This window comes from Colobus angolensis, unplaced genomic scaffold (assembly GCF_000951035.1).
Source record: "Colobus angolensis palliatus isolate OR3802 unplaced genomic scaffold, Cang.pa_1.0 Scaffold41, whole genome shotgun sequence".
NCBI classification, from domain to species: domain Eukaryota; kingdom Metazoa; phylum Chordata; class Mammalia; order Primates; family Cercopithecidae; genus Colobus; species Colobus angolensis.
The window spans coordinates 15,287,687-15,309,848 of NW_012117488.1; the positions used below are offsets into that span (position 1 = coordinate 15,287,687).

Here is a 22,162-nt window from a genome sequence, read left to right on the forward strand (position 1 = left end):
CCAGTAAGGCTTTGCTCCTGCTTCCCCTCCCCCTTTCCCTTCCTCTTCCTCTTCCTTTTTCCTTTTTCTCCTCTCCTCCTCTTCTCCTCCTCCTCTCCTCTGCTCTCTTCTCCTCTTCTTTTCTTTTCTTTTGCTACTGTCTGGCTCTGCTGTATTGCCCAGTCTGGAGTTCAGTGCATGGCTTACTGCAGTTTCAGCCTTGTGGGTTCAAGTGATCCTCCCGTCTCAGCCCATGGAGTAGCTTGGACTACAAGCATGGACCACCCCACCAAGCTTTTTTCTTTTTTAAGAGACGGGGTCTCACTCTGTTGCCCAGGCTGGTCTTGAACTCCTGGGCTCAAGTGATCCTCCCATCTTGGCCTCCCAATGTGTTTGGATTACAGGGCCTGAGCCACTGTGCCTGCCCCAGTTTGACTTCTTGATTTCTGCTTCTCATTTATTCTTTCTAATTTACAAGGCCAACTGTCATAGTAGTAAATTTGAAAGCACTATTTTATTTCTAAACTACATTTTTAAAAGTTTTATTTTATTTATTTTTTTGCCTTTATGCTCTGTTGGATTTGAAGAAGATTATTTTAAAACACAAAATACACTTGACCAGTTGGCTGCTGAGAAGAAGTTGTTTATCATTTGGTTATTTGTGAGCCAAGCATAGCTTCCAGCATTATGGTAACCATCCAAAAGCTTAAAGGATGAGATGAGATAGTTCTTTAGAATCACAAGTCCTCCATGACAGACCTGTAGCTGTCTTTAATTTTCTGCGGCATTAGTTTCAAGGGAGATACAGCTGAGGGTAGACTTTAAACTATTCTGCTGCAACATTTGCATTTCCTGTTAGCAGTCTCTATATCTATAAATTTTACCCTTCTATTTTGCATATTAAAATATCTTTATTTGAATACAGCACATTTTTGGACTTTCAGTTATGGTTATAATTATTTCTACAATAGGCAGGGCTCACTGAGTTATTGATAACCTCGTCTCATCTATTTCTGTGCTACATTAGGAATACAGTCTGCCTTCATATGCTTTAAATATTTTGTGTTCAAAGTGATAAAATCCTAAGGTGTTATTGATAAAATTTTGGAGCCTGGATGTGATATTTTTAGAGTTCACAAACTACTACAGGATGCAATATTTTTAGAGTTCACAAACTACTACGGGAGTATAAATCCCAAATAAAGTCAGAAGCCTTCTTGTGTGCCCTCAAAGTTACATATATCACAGAGAGAAATGAATATGTTATACCTGATTGTCTTGACTTAGGGGAGAGGACCAGGAAGTATCATTGGTTAAATTATATGGAACAAAATTTTGCGTAGTCTATATACATTGAAAAATATTTTAATCTCATGTGATCTCATTTCATCTTTTTGTTTATTTTTTTTCTTGAGATGGAGTCTCACTGTGTTGCCCAGGCTGGAATGCAATGGCGTGATCTCAGCTCACTGCAACCTCTGCCTCCTGGGTTCAAGCGATAGTCTTGCCTCAGCCTCCCCAGTAGCTGGGATTACAGGCGCTCACTACCACGCCTGGCTAAGTTTTTGTATTTTTAGTACAGACAGGGTTTCACCGTGTTGGCCAGGCTGATCTTGACCTCCTGACCTCAGGTGATCTACCCGCCTTGGTCTCCCAAAGTGCTGGGATTACAGGCATCAGCCACCGTGCCTGGCTTCATCTTTTTAAGCTAGTTTCTATTTTTAACTTTTTATAATTTAGCTTATAAACCTACCTATTTTCAGTTGTGAAGTTAGATCTAGTCCCTTCAAGTCCTGTTATTAACAAGTAGAGTATCAGATGGATTGCTGCGACTGGAGCACCTGTTTGCATTCTGGGGGCTCTGGCTTTGAGCATCCTTTCTTTTAGTTTTGCATATATTCCTGCTACTGTTATCATCTGGGCTGCCTTTGGAGAAATGTGTTCCAGTCAGCATTTCTCCAAATTTGGTAGTAGAAATGGTTTCCATTTATTTTACCTATAAGCCATATCTGTTTTTGTGGTTTTAATATTTTCAGTAATGATAACCAAGTTGTTTTTGAAGACTTGCTATTCCTAGGCATTATGCCATGCTCGATATGTTACATGTTATATATAATTTAATTACACCTATGCCAGAAGTATAGGCACTGTTGCTGTACCCGTTTTATTGGTGAGCAAGTAGAGCCCTAGAGAGTTTAAATAACTCACCTAATAATTCAACCAGCTGTTAAATGATAAAGTTGTGATATAAATGTGCTGAGTTCTCATGGCTGGATACTTGCACTTTTGTTTTTACTTTTTATTAGGACATCTTGTTGCAATAGCTGTTTTATTTGCACTTTATGTTTTTTTGTGGGGGGAGGGGAGAGTAAGGTTTCAATAGACATTACTCAAATTCCCTGAATCACATTTTCTAAAATTGTAGTTTTTAGCCATAAATGGAGGACAGAAATAGTTTCCTTGAATATTAATATCCTGTTTATAGAACATGCTTTTTCTGCTAATGAGGTGGTAGAGAGGAACTCAGGTCTCTAGAAGTTTGTGCCACCCATTTCTTTACTCTCAGTGCTTCCCATGTGGCCATGTAATTCTTCACAAAAGTCATTACTGTATGAGAAACAATATGTAGGATAAGATTATGATAAATGAAAGTAAACACTTTCTACATTAAGAAAAAAAGTATCTGTGGAGATAGTGTACCTGAGGAGGCACTTTCACAATTAAGGGGAAAGCTAAGGTAGACTGTACCTATGGACTTTCACAGAAGTTACCCAATTCTTCTGCTCATCCATCCAGTCCATTGGAGTTTGGATTGTGGGCTGAAAAGTGGAAGGAAGTGGTAATTATCTTACATTGTCAGGCTAGTTATATGTGATGTAAATCTCTTCATTTTCAAATTGTAGTAATTTATTTAAATATATATGTGTGTATATATATATATTTGTTTTTAAATTCAGATGAAAAATATTTAGATAAATATAAAATATTTATGATGCACATCTAAATAATGTATAAGACTGTAGGTATTTTGGAATTAGGCAACCGCTATAAGTATTTTACTATCTCTCTCCCTCTCTCTAGCATCTGTTCCCTTTTTTTTGTATTGGCATCCCTTGATGCAAAATGCTATTGTTACTTATAATTTTATTTTTGTAGTGTACATATTTAGAGTTGAGCATTTTTGAAAGAAAATGAAGTGTTGGGTATTTCTTGCCTTCAAAGTTAAGCACTTTCTAAAATGTTTTAAAATTGTTTCATATATAAATTTGTTTTTCAGAGCAGCTTTAGTCAAATGTTGCTCCTCATGTTTAGTGTAGTGTAAGAAAGTGAGTCAAGAACTTCAAAATTTAATTGGACCTGAAATATTTATTTATTTATTCTTTCACACACTCACCCTTCTTGTTTTAAGGAGTGTAGGTCAAAAATGGTGGTCCTGTATTCTCCATTCCTGCCCACTGCTGATAATGGAATGCTGGTGGTTCTAGGGGAATTCTGGGACCATGCTGGCCCTTATGAAATAACTGTGCAGGAAAGCAAGTGGAGGCTGTGGTTAGTGCAGCTTTCCTTTAGGCTCCATCCTTCAGTTCCTCAGAGTCCAAGAGTGGACAACATTTTTGTAATTTTTTATAAATGTTAAACTCCCCTCATCTATCTCCTTCTCACCTCTTTCTGCATGTTTTCTTAGGATAAAGAAGATAATCTAAGTAATACCTGGAAAGAGATTTTCTTTTTTTTTTTTTTTTGAGACAGGATCTCTCTCTGTTGCCCAGACTGGATTGCAGTGGTCCAACGGTTGCTCACTACAGTCTCAAGCTCCTGGAATTAATCAGATCTTTGTATTGTAAAACAATTTTAGGCTGGGCACAGTGCCTCACACCTATAATCTCAGCACTTTGGGCGGCCAAGATGGGAGGATTTCTTGAGGCCAGGAGCTTGAGACCAGATTATGAGCAACATAGTAAGATTCAGTCTCTACAAAAAAATAAAAAAATTAGCCATGTGTGGTGATGTGTGCCTGTAGTCTCAGCTACTCGGAAGGCTGAAGGGGGTGGATCACTTGAGCTGGGCAGGGTGAGGCTTCAGTGAGCTATGATTGTGCCTCTGCACTCCAGCCTGGGTGACAGAGCGAGGCCCTGTCTCCCACAAAATAATAAAGAAAACTTAAAACAAAATTAAAATATTATTTTAAGAATGAAATGAGACAATTTTAAAGCCAACATTTTATGTATGATCATTCTTAACACTGTATAGTATTTCTTAGTGAACCAACCATCTCTATGAAAATATAATTTGTGATCAAAGATTATATCATCGTTTTGAATTCAAGAAATACCTTCCCATGTAATGGGATCCTTGTGTAGCAGTGACTACATATCAGAAATTATTGTCATTACACGCCTAAACTATGGTTCCATGTTAGATTAAGAATGAGAAGTTGGAAATTTTATTACTCATGCCATGATTGAGTGGAGGCTAGGCTGGTGGTGCACACCTGTAATTCTGTACTTTGGGAGGCTTAGGCAGGAGGATCATTTGAACCCAGGAGTTTAAGACCGACCTCGGCAATATAGTGAGACCTTGTCTCTCCAAAAAGTTAAAAAATTAGCTGAGTGTGTTGGCTTGCATCTGTAGTCTTAGGTACTTAGGAGTCTGAGGTGGGAGGATCACTTGAGCCTGGGAGGTGGAGGTTGCAGTTAGCCAAGATTGTGCCATTGCTCTCCAGTCTGGATGACAGAGTGAGACTCTGTCTCAAAAAAAGAAAAAGGAAATTGAGTGAGTAGAATTTGGGCATTGAGGTGGGTAGGTGTAACCATGGGAATGGGTTGCCATCCTCATCTCCACAATTTATTTGTTACCACTTCTGCAGATCCCTGTTTCTTCTTTCAATCAGTAAGAGGTTAACCTGGCTGTTGTCTCTAGCTTATTCCTTCCAGCTTTAAAATGCTGTATCCAAAATTTTTCATGGCTTCCTTCTCTGTCAAAGTGGATTAGGAACAGCTGAGAAAATTGGTTCAAACAAGCACCCTGGATGTGCTTGAGTTTTGCTAATCTTTCTCTTCTCCTTGGATTCCCTGGTTGGCTCTCTGGACAGATCTGGTGGCTTCAGAGAAATCTGTGCCCCTTTTAGTTTGATCAGACCTGCATCTCCAGGAGAGATTTTTGACCAATCCTTTTTCATATTGGATCCCTTTATGTTCATAGTCTGATACAGATCCATACTACTGCGATTATTTTTCTTGTTTGATTTATAAAGACCGTTAACAAGATACTGGCCAGTTATAGGTTATGACTTAAAACTAAAATGTCATGCTTCTGATTTTGCCAGTGTATCAACTTGAAGGGTTTGCTGCCGTGACAGGAATTGTATTTGGAAACTTAATTGTAATTTTCAGATTCTTTCTAATATAGAAATTCTTCTATATTAGAATTCCACCACGGAAATTTTTTGGCATATTCAGCATTCTTGAGTTTCTCACCAAATTAAATGAATTTTATTATCTAGAAGATACTGAGTATGTATCAGAATGACTGGAAAAGACATTATCAAATGTGGAGAATGATATAGTTCATTTTTCAGGTCAGAATGAGTTTTAAGAACTATGGATAATACCTTTAACATTTCAAAGGAAAAATCTTAGTAAAAATTTGATGTGTGTGTTAGGATATTTTATTTTGTATATTATTAATTTGTTGAATAGTTAATTTGCTTGGATAAATTATTTTCAAATTGTTTTACTTATTCCTGTTCAAAACTTTAACTCAGTTGAAAATTGGCTGGGCATGGTGGCTCACGCCCATAATCCCAGCACTTTGGGAGGCCGAGGCGAGCGGATCACCTGAGGTCAGAAGTTCGAGACCAGTCTGCTGAACAGGGCGAAAGCCTGTCTCTACTAAAAATACAAAAAATTAGCCAGGCGTGATGGTGGATGCCTGTAATCCCATGTACTTGGGAGGCTGAGGCAGGAGAATCACTTGAACCCTGGAGACGGAGATTGTGGTGAGCCGAGATTGAGCCACTGCACTCCAGTCTGGGCCACAAGAGTAAAACTACGTCTCAAAAAAAAAAAGAATAAAAAGAAAGTTGACATTTAAAAATGAAATATTACTTAAGAAATTTGAGCTAAATTGGTGCTACAGTATGTCTTTTGGCATTCAAAATCTCTGGATTCTGACCAGTGTTTCTGGTTGCAGGCTCCACCATAGTTTAGCAAACTATTTGTTATCACTAGTGATCCCAATGTGGTTGTTTCGACAACAAATGTATGGATGTTTGAGTTTCCTCTTTGTCTTGCCATAGTTCTGTTGTAACAGCTTTATAAACACATACTCTTTCCTTTGTCTTTTCCACACCTCTCATTAATAGTTACTAAGAATGTGGGGGAAACATGTTAGCAAAAAGGAAAAGTAAGATGTACACATGTACCAGTGCTGATTTATGTGCTGGATACTGGCTTAGGAATTACAGATAATATAGGAACAGATTGCTTGGCCTCAGTTCTACAACATTAGGCATTACGTGTAGGAAGTTGCTTTGCATGGATTTCAATATTGCTTTTTAGTTAGTTCATTATACTTAGGAATAAACGTGCACCTAGGGTAAATGATAACGAATACTGTGTTTGGAATAAAAGCCTAGATTTCCTTATTTTAAAGAAGAGTCTTAATAGGCATTTAGTTTATTTAAACTAATAGCAACTGCCAAATTTTCTGCCTTCATGTACAAGTTGGTGATTAAACCTGCTTTTTGTATGTGTGAGTCATTTTATTTCACCCTTATCTGTCTCTCTTTTTTTTTCTGTTTTTATTTATTTTTTAGAAGATGAATGAATGAAGGTCAGAAAGTACAGATCATATTTATAGATCACCTTCTGGTTGTTATCTTCTCACTTTAGCTATGGCATTGCTTTCAAGGTCATGCTCTGGTGTAGCCATAAGGAGGTATAAAAGATAAACTCCTGCCACAAAGGCAGTAAGGAATCTGTTACATTAAATCAGTAATATGATTGCTGATAATTTTAGCAAGCTTCATGTAATTAAAATTATTCTGGCTAGGCGCGGTGCCTCACACCTGTAAATCCAGCACTTTGGGAGGCCCAGGTGGGTGGATCACGAGGTCAGGAAATCAAGACCATCCTGGCTAACATGGTGAAACTCCGTCTCTACCAAAAATACAAAAAATTAGCCGGACGTGGTGGCGGGAGCCTGTAGTCCCAGCTACTCGGGAGGTTGAGGCAGGAGAATGGCATAAACGCAGGAGGCGGAGTTTGCAGTGAGCCGAGATTGCGCCACTGCACTCCAGCCTCGGCAACAGAGTGAGACTCCGTCTCAAAAAAAATTATAAGTCATTATTATTAATTTTACTTCCGTCTCCTAATTTCAGATTAGATATCCTGAAAATAGTTCCCTTCGTTTTTTGTGTATCGTTTCCTGGAGAAATAACTAAGCAGAACATTGAATTTTCTTTTACCATAATTATAGTGTTGAAAAATGTGAAATGTAAAATCTTAACATCTCACAGGCATATTTGAAACCATATGATACATAGAGGTTCTGAATGAAATGTATATGCATTGAGTATTTTGTATTTCAGAATATGGTATGATTTCTCATAATTCTTAAAAAAATTGAAATTTTTGCACTGAAGTGAAGTGGAAACATAGTTGGGTTTCCTGTGCCAACATAGAAATGTTTATTACTTCTGTAATGTTCATGAAACCCCAGTTCTGACTTCTGCAACATAGGGATATAGTCTTGCCAAGAAATCTGACCATCAGCTAAATAGCTGTTTCTGGGAGATAAAGCCTTGGAGTTGCAGCTTAGTATGCCGGGAATGAGCTTCTGTCTCAAGGCATTGGGTGGGTTCTACATGATTTTACTGAATTGTAATAAGCTTGGGGAGGGCTGAGGTAGGAGAAGACACTTACTTCCCCTACCCTAAAAGAGATTTTCTCCACAACCAGGATACCGCTACCAGGGAGCAGCAAATTAATATGCATTTCCCAGCTGGAGTGGCTTTTTGACACCTGATGCTGTGGCAGTACATTTAGATGATAAGGAAAATCCCTGATCACAGCAGGAACATCTGTTTTTTTCTGGCAAGAAGGAAAATTTCTCACCTAGCACAAAGCTGAGCAGCTATTTGGGGCAGACTCATAAGTGGAGGATTAAAGTTATAATTTAAAAAAGGGAGAATAATTTCTTACGGCATTTTTCTTGTATAATCTTTTAGATAAAGTAATAACTCTAACAAATAAATTTATGCCATTAGTAAGTTTTATGATCATTAGAATTGTGTATATTTGATTTAAAATTTTTGGTTTATAGTTATAATTTGATTCATAAGTGAGTGTATATAGTCTTGAATAGACTAGTTACGACTGCCATATTTTAACAATTATTTACACTAAAGCAAATATTTTCAAATTGAAAATAGAGCGCATGATGTATATTTCAATGGACAGTGGTGAGTATCTAGTATAAGTTGTGTTGTAGAAAATATTTAATACATTGTATGCTGCGATGTTTATCATAAATACAGACACACAGCTTTACAGGCCTACAGTCCTTATATGCACTTGATACACATTGTATGCAGTAGATGGTGAACTAGATTTGTGGCCAGACTTCAGGATTGGGAGGAAGAAACATGACTGAAATGCTAGTAGGACCTGCATGATGCTATCAGAAATATAACAAATATGTTGATAGGAATTAATCATGTATTTTAAAAATTCTTCAATTGATTGATAATAATTCAAGATTGCTGTAAATAACTGCAGTTTTCATACATTATACATAAGTCAATATATGGATTCATTATTGATTTTACATGAATTAGGAAAATTGCTTTGTTATGAGAGTGAATGCCAGTTTTAGTTTTATTATCCATGAACTCAAAGTTGATTCCACAAATATAAAATTGTAGAATTCTTTAAGTGCAGTGGAAAATCGCAGACCTTGCCATCTTCAGCCATTCTGTCTCTTAATCTGATTATTGTATGTTGCTGTGCTGCAGGTACTGCATGTCATAATTGACTTACATGGAAAAACAGTGTACTATTTTTTCTATGCAATTGGAAATAATCACATTTGCCAGAGACATCATATGCTGTAGGTGTGACATGAAATTGAAATAGGCATGTAACAGTGGTATACATCTTTTAGTATAAATCTAAAAATACAATCATTACATTTCACCGAAAATACATTTTACTAAAGTTTATCTTAATACCTCTTCGAAGTATTCCCTAATCAATTTTTAAAACAACTTATCAAAATATTCTTTTAAAATTCCAGGATTCTGAAACCATGTGAAATAGGCAACATAAAAAATATTCATGAAAAAGTCACCCAGGTTGGTGTAAGCCACTGTGCTAAGTGCTTGGGTTTAAAGGTGAATGATGATTTGCCCAGGCTTCCCTGTAAGAGTAGAAATAGCAGTTTTTAAAGTTAACTAAATTATAAGTTAGAACCATAATTAAAGTAAAATTAGAACAGAGTGGTAACAGAAAGCATGGCATGATTAGTTCTATTGAGAATCAGGGACTGCTTCTTAGAAAATAGCATTTGAACTGGGCTTTGAAGAATGTTCAGTATTTCTGTAGGAGAAATGATATTGGAAGTGCAGGTCTCAAAGAAAGCAAGAATGAAGGTGAAGAAATTTGTGTGGCACAGCAAGCACCATTGTCTGAAATTCCCTCTGGTCTACCTACAGTGTTTGCTGGAGGTTTGATGTGACCCAACATACGTTTTAGGAAACTCCTCTGCCAGAAAGTGGTGCGGAACATTATTAGAGAGGCTGCGACTAGAGCCTGTGTCCAGTTAGAAGGCCACTGTTAAAATGTCAGGTCAGAGACAAGCTGATCCTGAACTAGGTTTATGGCCGAGGACCAAAATCAGCAAAAATGTTGGATCAATAAGACCTAGAAGCTGTGGAGATCAAAGAGGGAGGAAAGAGAGTAAAGCTAATTCTAAGTATTTTAGGGAATGGTGCCTGAGTCAAAATAGGGAGCTCAGTTTCGAGGTATCTTTGGTACCTCTTGTTGCTCTTGTTGGAAACTGAGATCATGAATTCAGGAAACAGTTTCGTTTTTGTGACTTATGCCTGAAAGTTGTCAGGGTGGGATGTGGTGAAATTGTGCAGTTTTTGAGCTTGTCCAGAGAGGTAATATTCAGCAGTCCATAGAGCCAACAAGACCATTTCCAGGAAGAGGAAAAGTGGCATAGATTCAGGAAGGAGCAGAGGAGTGGGTACCAGTAGCATACTGGATTCCAGACACCAAAAGGTGAGAATTGTGTGGAGCCTGATCTCTTCATTTCAAAAGTAGACTCGTTTTCTTTTCAAGTGATATTTTGTCACTATGCAAATATCCAGTTATCTATCAACTCTTAAAATAATGGTTTTAGTATGATTATCTTTGCCTGAATTAATTATTTCATTAGGAGTTGAAAATGGTCATGTTTCTAATTCTGTTATTAGTTCTATTTCTATTATTTGGCGTTCTTCTGAAAAGACAAGTTTCCCCTCATCAACTGGTACTGTTGATGTCTCTGAAATACAGTTCCTACTGAAAAGAGAGGATAGATTTTAAAAAATACTTCTGGTTTAATTATTCATTTTCTAAGTAAGCAGTTGGTGTAATAATCACCTCAATTGGTGGGAAATGAGTATGAAAGCCTGGTCCCTAGTCAATGATAGCCTCAATTTTTATTTTTGACATAAAAATTATACTTGCATTTCAGTGTACTTTAAATCCTTCTTCTCTTTGTAGACACATAAGGTTCTGTCACTAATAAATAAGGTTGTCATTAGTAAGTTTACCCTTTAAGAATTTTTTATTTATCTGAATTTCTTATGACTTATAAAACATTCTTATCAGAATAAGCTTATCAGTATATCTATGGGCTATCATATGAAACAGTATTTCCTTTCCTTTTTTCTGGAGCTTAAGTTTTAAGGAGAGACTCTTAGTATCTTGAGATACGGTGGACTTTAGTTTCTAGTTTGCTTCCTTAGTTAGTTTTTTGTCCATGTCTTCTCCTTGCCATTTCTATTAAAAAACAAACAAACAAACAAACAAACAAAAACTTGCTGCTAAAGTTTCATCTCGCTACTGAGTTTTTAAAGATTTTATTTCTTGCAGGTTAATTCTTAAAGTTTATGAAGTTTCATGTCAAAATTTATGTTAGTAAATGTTTATCAGTTTCTTTTTGTTTGAACATATGTCCCAATATTGACATAAACCCAAGACTATCAATTCATTTTTAAGTTTTATTCCCTGATGGAACTCATGAAGGAAGATCAAATAGTATCCTGATCTATAACTAAGTTATACACACTGCAAACCTATTCTATTGCACTTTTTTGTTTCTGTGTGTGTATTGAGTGTTCGTATAGTTTAGCACATGAAGAGTAAGTATCAATCCCACATGTAATACTTATAGCCAGATTACTCTTAACAGTGTTACTAAGGACAATATGTTAGTACTTCTTCTAACTTGGTGTACTGAGTTAAGTGGATCCAACTGAAGGTAATATTTTACTTTGTTCTTGTTGGAGATGATTTAGATTTAGTCATTGAACTAAAAAGTGTGACTCTCCTAGTTTATCCTAGCTTTCTCGTTTCTTTTTAGAACATTGAAATGAAGTTTTACAGCTCATAAGCCAAAGGAAGTTACTATAATTTTTTATTTGAAAGAAATATCAAGTAGCATTTGGTTGTTCTGAGGAGTATTAAAAACTTAGTTGATAAATATTTATTCATGTAAAGATGTCACTTGTCATATCCATGTCACAGTGAACAATTATGTGTCTGTTATGTAACAAATAATTGTGAAAGGCCAGTTTTTTCCCCTGATACTTGAAGTAATGCTGACTACTAACTTGTGAAGTAGGTAATAGAAACAGCCTGGATAATCTAAATCTCTTATCCAAAAATCACAAAACCATAAGGCTTTGAAGAAAGGGCAAATTTATTAGTCTTCCTTATTTTTAGCATTTCTGATGAATTAAGATGGTACATCATAATTTAGTTATGAGACTGGAAAGAAGAGAATATGCTACAGTTGAGAAAGAGTGAAAGTATCATATAGAAGTTCACTTTTTGGTGCACATACTTGGTTTAGGTGATTGATTTGGGTAGGAGTGCAAAGTGTAGTGTTTTGTCTGTTGTGTGCCATGTGTGTGCCACCCTTCCTGCTGTAATTATTAGACTTGCCTGTCCTCGGCACATGGTTACAATTCCGAGGTCTAATCTGCGTGGAATGTTCTCAATCAGCTATTTTGTATAGGATTGGAAAGATGTTTTAAATATGTAGAATCATTTTTCTGCTACTTTTGAAAAACCAGGTGCATTACTGATTTGCAAGGTCTGGTTTTTTACAAGACGCCTTTTTGTTTCTTTTTGAATAGAAAGATGAAAACTACAGAAGCCTCCCACGGGATACTAGTAACTGGTCTAACCAATTTCAGAGAGACAATGCTCGCTCGTCTCTGAGTGCCAGTCACCCAATGGTGGGCAAGTGGCTGGAGAAACAAGAACAGGTAACATGACAAATCCTTATATGTGCGTCATTGCTGTAACATCTTGTCCCATACCCCAAAGATGTTTCTCCCATCTCGATCACTGGTGATGATTAAAAGTAAATTATTTTAACAAACTTTAGTTAAGTACCAGTCTCTATGTCAGAGTTTAACATAAATGCAGGATATTTCTGGTTGGTCTCTGATCACAGATTTATTGTGAGCAGTTATGAATATTTGCAGTAGTTTCTGAAGGTTCAGGGCTTTAGAGTTTGTAATGCAGAGGCGCAGATGTTTGGTAGTGAATCATGCTGTGAGTGAGCAGACTTTCAAGACTCTTCTCTTCTTTGATAGGCAATAATTCAAAGGATCTGAAGATGCAGATTAAAACTTTCTGTTTTATCTAACTTCACTGTACAAGAGAAATATATCCCATGGTGGTGGTTTAGAATTTAGATTACAGTATTTTGTCATGTTTGGGCACTTATCCCTTCATAAATTTCAAGGACCTATTTTAGGTTTATCAGTCTTTAGAGTTATCTATTTCACTGTGCAGTGCAGCCACCTACAATTCATGAAATCAGAATTGTTTACCACTCAGAAATAATTGTTTTCTGCCTTAGAAAGAATGACTGTTTACAAACCCCGTTGCATCACTGTTAGAAAAGTCCTCCTTTCATATGAAGACTCAGAATGTATCTGATGAGTTAATTCTTTCAGTGTTTTTTTTTTTAATGCCTTAGTTGTTTGTTACTGACTCACAATGGGTTCTTTTGGTGGAAGGGAATCCCAATGTTTTATAATTTTAATTGTGCTTTCTCCCAGCTTTATTGAAGTATAATTGACAAGTAAAAATAGTATATATTTAAAGGGTACAGTGTGAGGTTTTGATATATGTATATATTAATAAAATGATTGCCACAATCAAGATAATTTATCCATCACATTACATAGATATAATTTTGTGTGTATATGTGGTGAAAACACTTGAGATCTACTCTGTTAGCAAATGTTTTTAAATTAAATTAAATTTAATTTTTTTGAGACAGAGTCTTGCTCTGTCACCCAGGCTGGAGTGCAGTGGTGCAATCATAGCTCACTATAGCCATGAACTTCTAGGCTCAAGTGTTCCTCCTACCTCATCCTCCCTGGTAGCTAGGACTGCAGGTATACACCACCATGCCCAACTAATTAAAAAAAAAAATTTTTTTTTTTTTTTTTGTGGAGACGGGGTCTCACTTTGCTACCCAGGCTGGTCTTGAACTCCTGGCCTCAAGCAGTCCTACTGCCTTGGCCTCCCAAAGTGTCATGGTTATAGGCATGAGCCACTGTGCCTAGCTTCTTAGCAAATTTCAAGTATAAAATATGTTAATTAGACTCACTATGCTATATATTAGGTCTCCAGAATTCATTCATCTTACAATTGAAAGTTTCTACCCTATGGCCAATATTTGTCCTTTTTTCATACCCCACTCCCTGTGGTAACTGCCATTCTACTCTATTAGCATGAGTTCATTTTCTTTTTCCCCCAAGATTCCACTTATGAGTAAAATCATACAGATTTTGTCTTTCTGTGTTTGGCTTATTTCTCTTAGCATAATGCCCTTTAGGTTCATCCATGTTGTCACAAATGTCAGAATGTCCTTTTTTATGAAAGGCTGAATAATATTCCATTTTATACATTTATGTGCACACAGACACACATACACACAGTGTATATCACATTTTTTTAAATCCATTCATCTGTTGTAGGTCACTTAGGTTGTTTCCATATCTTGGCTATTGTAAATTTATGTTTCTGTGTACATGGAATTGCAAATATGTCTTTGATATAGTGATTTTATTTATTATGGATATATATGCAGAAGCGGAATTGCTGGATCATATGGTAGTTCTGTTTTTGAGGAGGCTTCATACTGTTTCATAGAGGCTGTCCTAATTTACATTACCACCAGCAGTATACCAGGGTTTCCTTCTCTTTGCATCCTTGCTATCACTATATTTTGACTTTTTTTTTCTTTTCTTCTTTCTTTTGTCTATTTTTTTGAGATGGAGTCTTGCTCTGTTGCCCAGGCTGGAGTGCAGTGGTGCAATCTCGGCTCACTGAAACTTCTACCTCCTGGGTTCAAGCAGTTCTCCTGTCTCAGTCTCCAAAGTAACTGGGATTACAGGCACACACCACCATGCCCAGTTAATTTTTTGTATTTTTAGTACAGATGGGGTTTCACCATGTTGGCCAGGGTGGCCTCAAACTGCTGACCTCAAGTGATACACCTGCCTCCGCCTCCCAAAGTGCTGAATTCAGGCATAAGTCACTGTACCCGGCCATATTTTGGTGTTGTGATAACAGCCATCCTAACAGTATGAGGTGATGTCCTACTTTGCTTTTGATTTACATTTCCCTGGTGATGAGTGATATCGAGCATTTTTCAGTGCTTTTAATAAAAAGCCACATGTTTGTTTAGTTGGTCACTTATTTTCTTTTTCGTTTTTTTTCTTTTTTGAGACGGAGACTCACTCTGTTGCCCAGGCTGGAGTGCAGTGGCACGATCTTGGCTCACCGCAACTTCCACCTCCCTGGTTCAAGTGATTCTCCTGCGTCAGCCTCCCGAGTAGCTGGGATTATAGGCGTGTGCCTCTACAAAAACCATGCCCAGCTCATTTTTGTATTTTTAGTAGAGGCAGGGTTTCACCATGTTGGCCAGGCTGATCTCGAACTCCTCACCTCAGGCGATCCACCTGCCTCGGCCTCCCAAAGTGCTGGGATTACAGGTCTGAGCCACTGCACCCAGCCAACTTATTTTCTTTAAAACATTTATGTGGATGGAAAACAAGATGAGCGCTCAAAGAAAGTTTAGTTGCTTTAGTAATTTTTAAAATTATTAATAATTTTGTTGACTAAATACTGGAATAAATTGTTTTTCAATTTAGATTAATGATAGCTGTAGAATAAAATCATAAATGTTTTACATATTTAATCTTATCCTATGTTTTATGGTATAAAGATCCTAAAATAACTTTGTGGATGTAGGGTATTCAAATATGAAATAGCAAAAAGGGACAGCTTACCTTTCCCACCCACTGGCACAGGAAATGTCCTAATTTTATCATATATTAAGTGTTAGCACACAAACATTGTGTGATGGAAATAATTTTAAATAATAAAACAATCATGGCAGTTCTTTGAAGGAGACATAATTTTCTCAACATTATACAGATTTTTAAACTAATTGATATTAGTATCTTATTATTACTTTGAAATGAATGTTTTTAAGATTTAGGTAGTTTCTCATGGGCCCAGGAGTCAGACTGACTGGTTACTAGCTGTTTACCATATATGAGATTGGGCACATTACTCTACTTGTCCATACATCAGTTTACTCATCCAGCAAATAGGGATACTTGTAGACCTTGTCTCAGGGATTGCCATGTCAAGTGGTACAATACCCGTCAAAGGCTTAGAATCAGGCCTGGTACCTAGAAATACTCAACGTATTAATATAATAGGACCGATAGCAGATAACCTGGAATCTAGAATGAGGAAATGTTTGGCATATATGTAGCAAGGAAGTCTGGAGCTGGGGAAGATGTGGGGGTTAAGTCTGTAGCTTAGCAACCTCACTCACATTTTTTCAGGGAGCCTTTCTGAAGGCCACCTTAGCTCTGTGCTCTAGCTTGTTCTTTTCTTTCAGAGCCACATTCTTGCACAAAGGAAGGGGAACAGGGCCTTTGTCTTCTTTTTGTGGCTCTTTCTAAAAGCAAATACATTTTTCCTAATAACCTCCTGACAGATCCTTGATTGTGTTTGTTGGCTGGAATTGCCCTACTCTTCTGCCCATGTCAAAATCAAAGGGAGTAAAAGCACCAGTACAGGTTTCGATGGATAGAGCTTGACCCCTGGAGCTGGGGCTGTGGTGGGAGCCCACTTGTTTATCTTCCCTGAAACGCGGTTGCCCATCACTGCACACAGTCGCATCTGTTAAGCAAGGGATGTGTGGGCAGGGGTAGGGAGTGACAACCAGAAGTTGGCTGAATATGAATGTGCTAAATAGGACCTGTTTTTTGTTTGTTTTTTTAACTCCAAAATTGGTAGGAAAAGATTGGTAGCCCAGAGTTTCTAAAATATGATACAACTTAATTATATTATGAAGGTATAACTTTTATTTTTCTATTGTCATTGTAGACCTGTTTTTAAGGAAGTAGTATATTCTTTGTAATTTTGTTATAAAATAGTTTCTTTTTTAAGCAAAAGGGATGGCATCGAGAAGCCACACACAGCAAAGACCAAGCTTTGATTTGCTTTTGTTGAAGTTACTTGAGTTAGTTGTCTAGGTAGACTGAGAGGGTACCTAAGTCTAAAAACATCTTCTTGGCATAAGTGTAAAAAAAATGATGTTCCATTCCTGCAGTTTGATTTGAGTGAGACTGTATACTAGAAGAGTAGAAGCCATTGATGTTTTCACATCCAGCAGAATAATTAAAGTAAAATCTATTGAAGAGAACAAGAACCACAGAAACAAAACAAAACTCCCTCTCAAATTTTTTCAGAAGTAAGCACTGTTGTTTGTGTAGAAGAGGAGTCTTAGGTTATGCTTTATACACTAAAAATCTATTCCAACTATTCCCATTTAATTATGGATTTATTCTTTTAACCATTCCCAGAAATCATCTGACTTTAATGACCTATGTCTCTTCTGAGGCTTTCTTTTTCTCTTTAGTTTTTGCTATTAAACATAATAAAGAGGATTGCATCATGTAGATGAAAAAATAGTTTGTATGCTTAAAAAAAGAAAAAAAAAACCCCTCTGCCTTTCCAATTTGGGAACACCAGGGTAGAACTGATGGCCATCTTCCTTAAATTGTGTGGTCTGGAGCGAGGACAGCAGAGTTCTAGATTTTATGTGCCTCCAGTGGTTTTGTTTTTGCTCTGTTTTCTACTTAGTACTTATCTCTCATTATCTGTTTCTGAAGGCAGTTATGACCTTATCAGCTTTGCCAGTGGGAATAAGCAGAAGGAATGGAAAGGCAAAAGAGTGCTTTAAAGTGCTAAGCCAGCCGGCCCCTCTAGAAGTCTGGAGTGTCTTATTCTTTGGATGGTATTCATCCTACTTATGGGGATAGTGAATCTTCTTTCTATAAGAATATTGTTTAGTTTCACTTCAGTAAGAAAAGATAGGTTATATATCTTATTAGAAGTCTGTAGCAGCAAGCACAATATGATTTCCAAAAAGAGTAGTTGGGGTTTTCAGTGACTAATCACCTTGTTCAGAGTAGCCCATAGCTGAATCCTACATCAGAGTCATCTCACAAGGTGGAGGACTGTGTGTCTCTTAAGCATCCTTTTATGTCAGTCTTGACGTAAGAGGGGAGATCTCAGAGAAAACAAAAGATTTGAAAACTAAATGGTTTGTAGTTGTCTTACTTTGAACACATTTTTATGCTTCTGAAATTTTGACTCTGACACTCTAGAAACAAACAAACAAAAAACAACACTTTTAGTTTTGATGTTTGACAGTATTTTAAGAAGTTCAAATTCCGTTTTAATGGTAACTGTTTCCCTGACTCAGCATAGAATATAGTTTGATATTGACAGATAATAGGTCATAAGCTGACTTTGTTCTTATATCCCCACACTTTATTGCAACTAATAAATTCCACAGAAGAGGCAGCAGGAACTTTGTGATACGTGGTTGGAAGAATTTAGGACCAGAAGGTAGAGGGACCTTAAGGAAAACATAAGCTAATTGGGAGCCTGCCATTTTCACAACCTTCTCTGGATGAATAGGCCTGAGCCCAATTAGCAGAAACAGCAAGGAGGCACAAGGCACATTCCAAACGCTGCTTAAGCTCTGATATAGGGGAATGACTGCCCTGACCTTTAGAGCAAAATTCATGTTTTAGGGCTCTCTCCATCAAGAAAAACATCATTTAGTTGGAGATTATACAAACTGAGGCAAACTGGAGGGAAAACTAACTTAAATGTTTATTGATGAAGACACAGTGCCAATGTGTACCTCACTTTTGTACCTTTGGCAGCCACGAAGGAATCCCACCATCCAGTGTCAAGTCTCAAAGTCTCAGAGGCCAGCGTTTTGGGAGCAATGATGATACCTTTTTTCCTTTTTATTTTATATACCTTTGTCACTTTCTGGAGCTGTGATGCTTTTTCTTTATACTTTTGAGAATATTTGTGCATTATAAACAGTATTCACATGATACATGGTATGCTTTGGCTGTGTCCCCACCCAAATCTCATCTTGAATTGCAACTCTCACAATTTCCACATATTGTGGGAGGGACCTGGTGGGAGGTAATTGAATCATGGGGGCAGGTCGTTCCCGTGCTGTTCTCGTGATAGTAAGTCTCATGAACTGTGATGGTTTTAAAAATGGGAGTTTCCCTGCACGAGCTCTTTGCCTGCCGCTATCCATGGAAGACGTGACTTGCTCCTCCCTATCTTCCGCCATGATGGTGAGGACTCGCTAGCCACATGGAACTGTATTTCCATTAAACCTCTTCTTTTTGTAAATTGCCCAGTCTTGGGTATGTATTTATCAGCAGCATGAGAACAGACTAATACAATACACAATATATAAGTTATATTCACAAATTATTTGAAAAGGTAAGTTTCTGTGAGTTTAATTTTTTGTTTTCATTATAATTTACAGCCAAATTCTTAAAGATTGAGGGCAAAAGTAATTTTAAAAATAGTGAAAAAAACATTTTTCAGCATATCCAGGTTTTATGGAGGCAGTTTTTTAAAAATGTGTTTTTCTCCAGGCTAGTCAATATAATTGTGGAAGTAAGTTTTGCCTAGGTTTTAGCTTGTTCTTATTAAATGGTGGGTGTCTGGGATGGTCAACCTGTGGTTCCTGTGTCCACACGACTTACCAGAGTTGGTTTTTTTTCCCACTGATCTGCCTACATAGAGGAAAATCCCCTTCCTTGCCCAAATACTTACTAGCCTTTTCTAAGTGGGGAAAAAAATAAAAGTTCTAATTTCCCTGAGATCTAGAACTATCTAGCTGACATAAAGAAGATGTTTTGTGGAGTATGAAATGGTAATGTTTTCTTATCTTTTTTCTGTTTTAATCTTTAAGAGGCAGGGTTCTTGCTCTGTTGCCCAGACTGGAGTGCAGTGGTGCAGTCATAGCTCACTAAAGCCTCAAACTTCTGTGCTCAAGCAATCGTCCTGCTTTAGCCTTCTGAGTAGCTGGGACTACTGATGTGCACCATCATGCCTGACTAATTAAAAAAAATTTTTTTTGTACAGGTGGGGTCCCACTATGTTTCCTAAACTGGTCTCAAACTCCTGGCTTCAAGTGATTCTCCTGCTTTGGCCTCCCAAAGTACTGGGATTACAGATGTGAGCCACGATGCCTGTATTTTCTTTCTTTCTTTTTTTTTGACAGATGTGAGGCTTTTTAAACGTTGCCCAGGTTGGCCTCGAACGCGTAGCCTTGTCTCCTTGTGCGCCAGGACAACTGGCCTGAGCCACCGTGGCTTCCCCCAATGCCTGTGTTTTCTTAATTACAGTAGGAGGTGGTTTATTCAGCAATCTGATTACAATAGCTTCAGATCAGTCAGGGAAATGACTGAGGGGTCATAGCATTTAACCGTGGAAGAGCTATAGAAATTCTGATACAGGATTGGATAGGGCTTCATGTTATCTGCCATCATTGGTGAGACTTAAGGATAGATTCTGATGCTGCCAGATAGTAATTAAAATGTGTTTTTTGGGAGGTTGTTAATTCTGTAGCCTGTAGTCAATGAGGATCCAAATGACTGTTCATATTATTTGGTTAAAAATAAGCCTGTTGCCTCCAAATTCTGAAAGTTCTGTGAAAAGGAAGGCGATTTTTAAATATTATTTACCAGTTGGCAAACCTTCATAAAATTTGTAGAGAAGCAAAATAATTGTGTTTATCTCTAGCAACACCAAATGTAGAAACTAAAAAAATCAAGATTGTTTTAAAATTAAACTTAGTTTTCGTTATAAAATACCAGAGCTTTTATTTTATAAGAGAAATCTGTCATGTTCACAATAACACCCAAAATAAAACCAAAACAACCTTTTAAGAGACTTGTTACCTGGATATATTAATGCCAATAGCAGATTATTTTGTTGTGCTTTGATAATAGAATGCCTGGTATTCTAACACATGTGTTAAAAACTTTTTTTTTTTTAAACGATGATGAAAACACCTTATATGTATGGGACACATTATTTTCCATGATCCCTACATATTTTCTGCTTTTATTATCCAAGAATTCTGGACTAGAAACCGCAGTGGAAGCACAGGACCGGAGTGTGGAGCTCCGGTGCACGTTCTTCTTAGAAGGACACATGTATTTTCTGGGGAGCTTCCAGTCATGTGCAGGGTCACTTTTAGGAATACCAGATGGCATTTTACTTTTCCATATATTTAACAACACAAGACGTAGTTAGTCTGGGAAGCATGTTTCAGGGTTTGAAACCTGCCCCTCCAATGAGTGTATCCTGTTTTCTGACCCCTAAGACTGGTTGTATGGAAAGAATCAAAGATAGATAAACCATGCGGACTTCATTTTCACTGTATACAAAATAGGGAAGATCATACCCATTTGGCAGATGTTAACTTTGTAGTCAAAGCTGAAGTGACATAGCACACATTTCAGTGCAGACTCAGTTTCTTGTATATGAAGACACTCATAAGATGTTTTCTTTCCTATCTTTTTAGGTAACATTAGGTTTACTGGTTACACCTCAACAACTCCATCATGTATTGGGTATCTCATTTTCTTGAATTTTATTTTTCTCCTCCCGTATTGGAAGTAACATTTGGTATGCTGGGGTGGTTTATTTTCATCCCTGGTGTATTTCTAATGCCCCCATTGTCATTTCACAATTTGATTTTTACTTCGGTGGCATCTTACCAGAATTAGAATAAAATTTAATCTTTTAAAATCATCTCTGATTCTTTTTTGAACAACATAATCTGACACAAAAATGACATCAGTGTTAATCTCTGTGTCTGCTTCCATTTCCTATATTCCCTTTTGTTTTTGGCGAGCGTGTGTAGTTTTAATAAGATTAAATGTAAGGATACCATTAAGAATGCTAAGTATCTTATGAGGGCTTCTGCTTGGCCACTTGCTAAGCATCTGGGTCCCTTTGTGATATGAATGGAGTTTGGAGGCCACAGCATCACTCATTTGCTTTTGCATCTGGGGTATGTAGTTGAATGGGGTACTCATCAATTTATCCTTTAAAACAAATTTTACAACTGTCTTTATTTATTGCTGCTTTGGCCTATGGAGCTAAAAACCTGCAAGCAGCGGGGAAGTAAGTTAGAAATTTTACGGAGTGAAAAATCTTTGGTGGTGTGTGGGTAAACCTTCAGTGGAAATCTGTTAGGAGCTGATGGTTTTCTTACCTGTGAATACTGCTGCTGGAACTGGACATTTAGAGCTTGCAGTACAGATAAAGATACATTTTCATTTTTAACTTTGACCTTCAGGTGCCTTTGCATATTTTCATTGCAGGCAGTCTTAAAGATTTTTGTTGTGAGCTGTATGATTAAATATGACAATGGAAGGAATACATGCTTTGTACTATAACTCTTTTTATTCCCACCCATCTGTATGTCATTTGCTTTTGAATTTTTGTTCTTTATTTCT

The 22,162-nt window shown here is 37.1% G+C and overlaps 1 protein-coding gene across 1 annotated transcript in view; it reads left to right on the forward strand.

Moving 5' to 3' along the window:
• The window catches only part of PARD3 (par-3 family cell polarity regulator), a 722,486-nt gene that overhangs the window by 365,084 nt on the left and 335,240 nt on the right, over positions 1-22,162 (forward strand). The window contains exon 5 of the mRNA XM_011956182.1: positions 12,392-12,523. Coding sequence (XP_011811572.1) covers positions 12,392-12,523 — 132 coding nt within the window. The remainder of the gene's footprint in view (positions 1-12,391; positions 12,524-22,162) is intronic.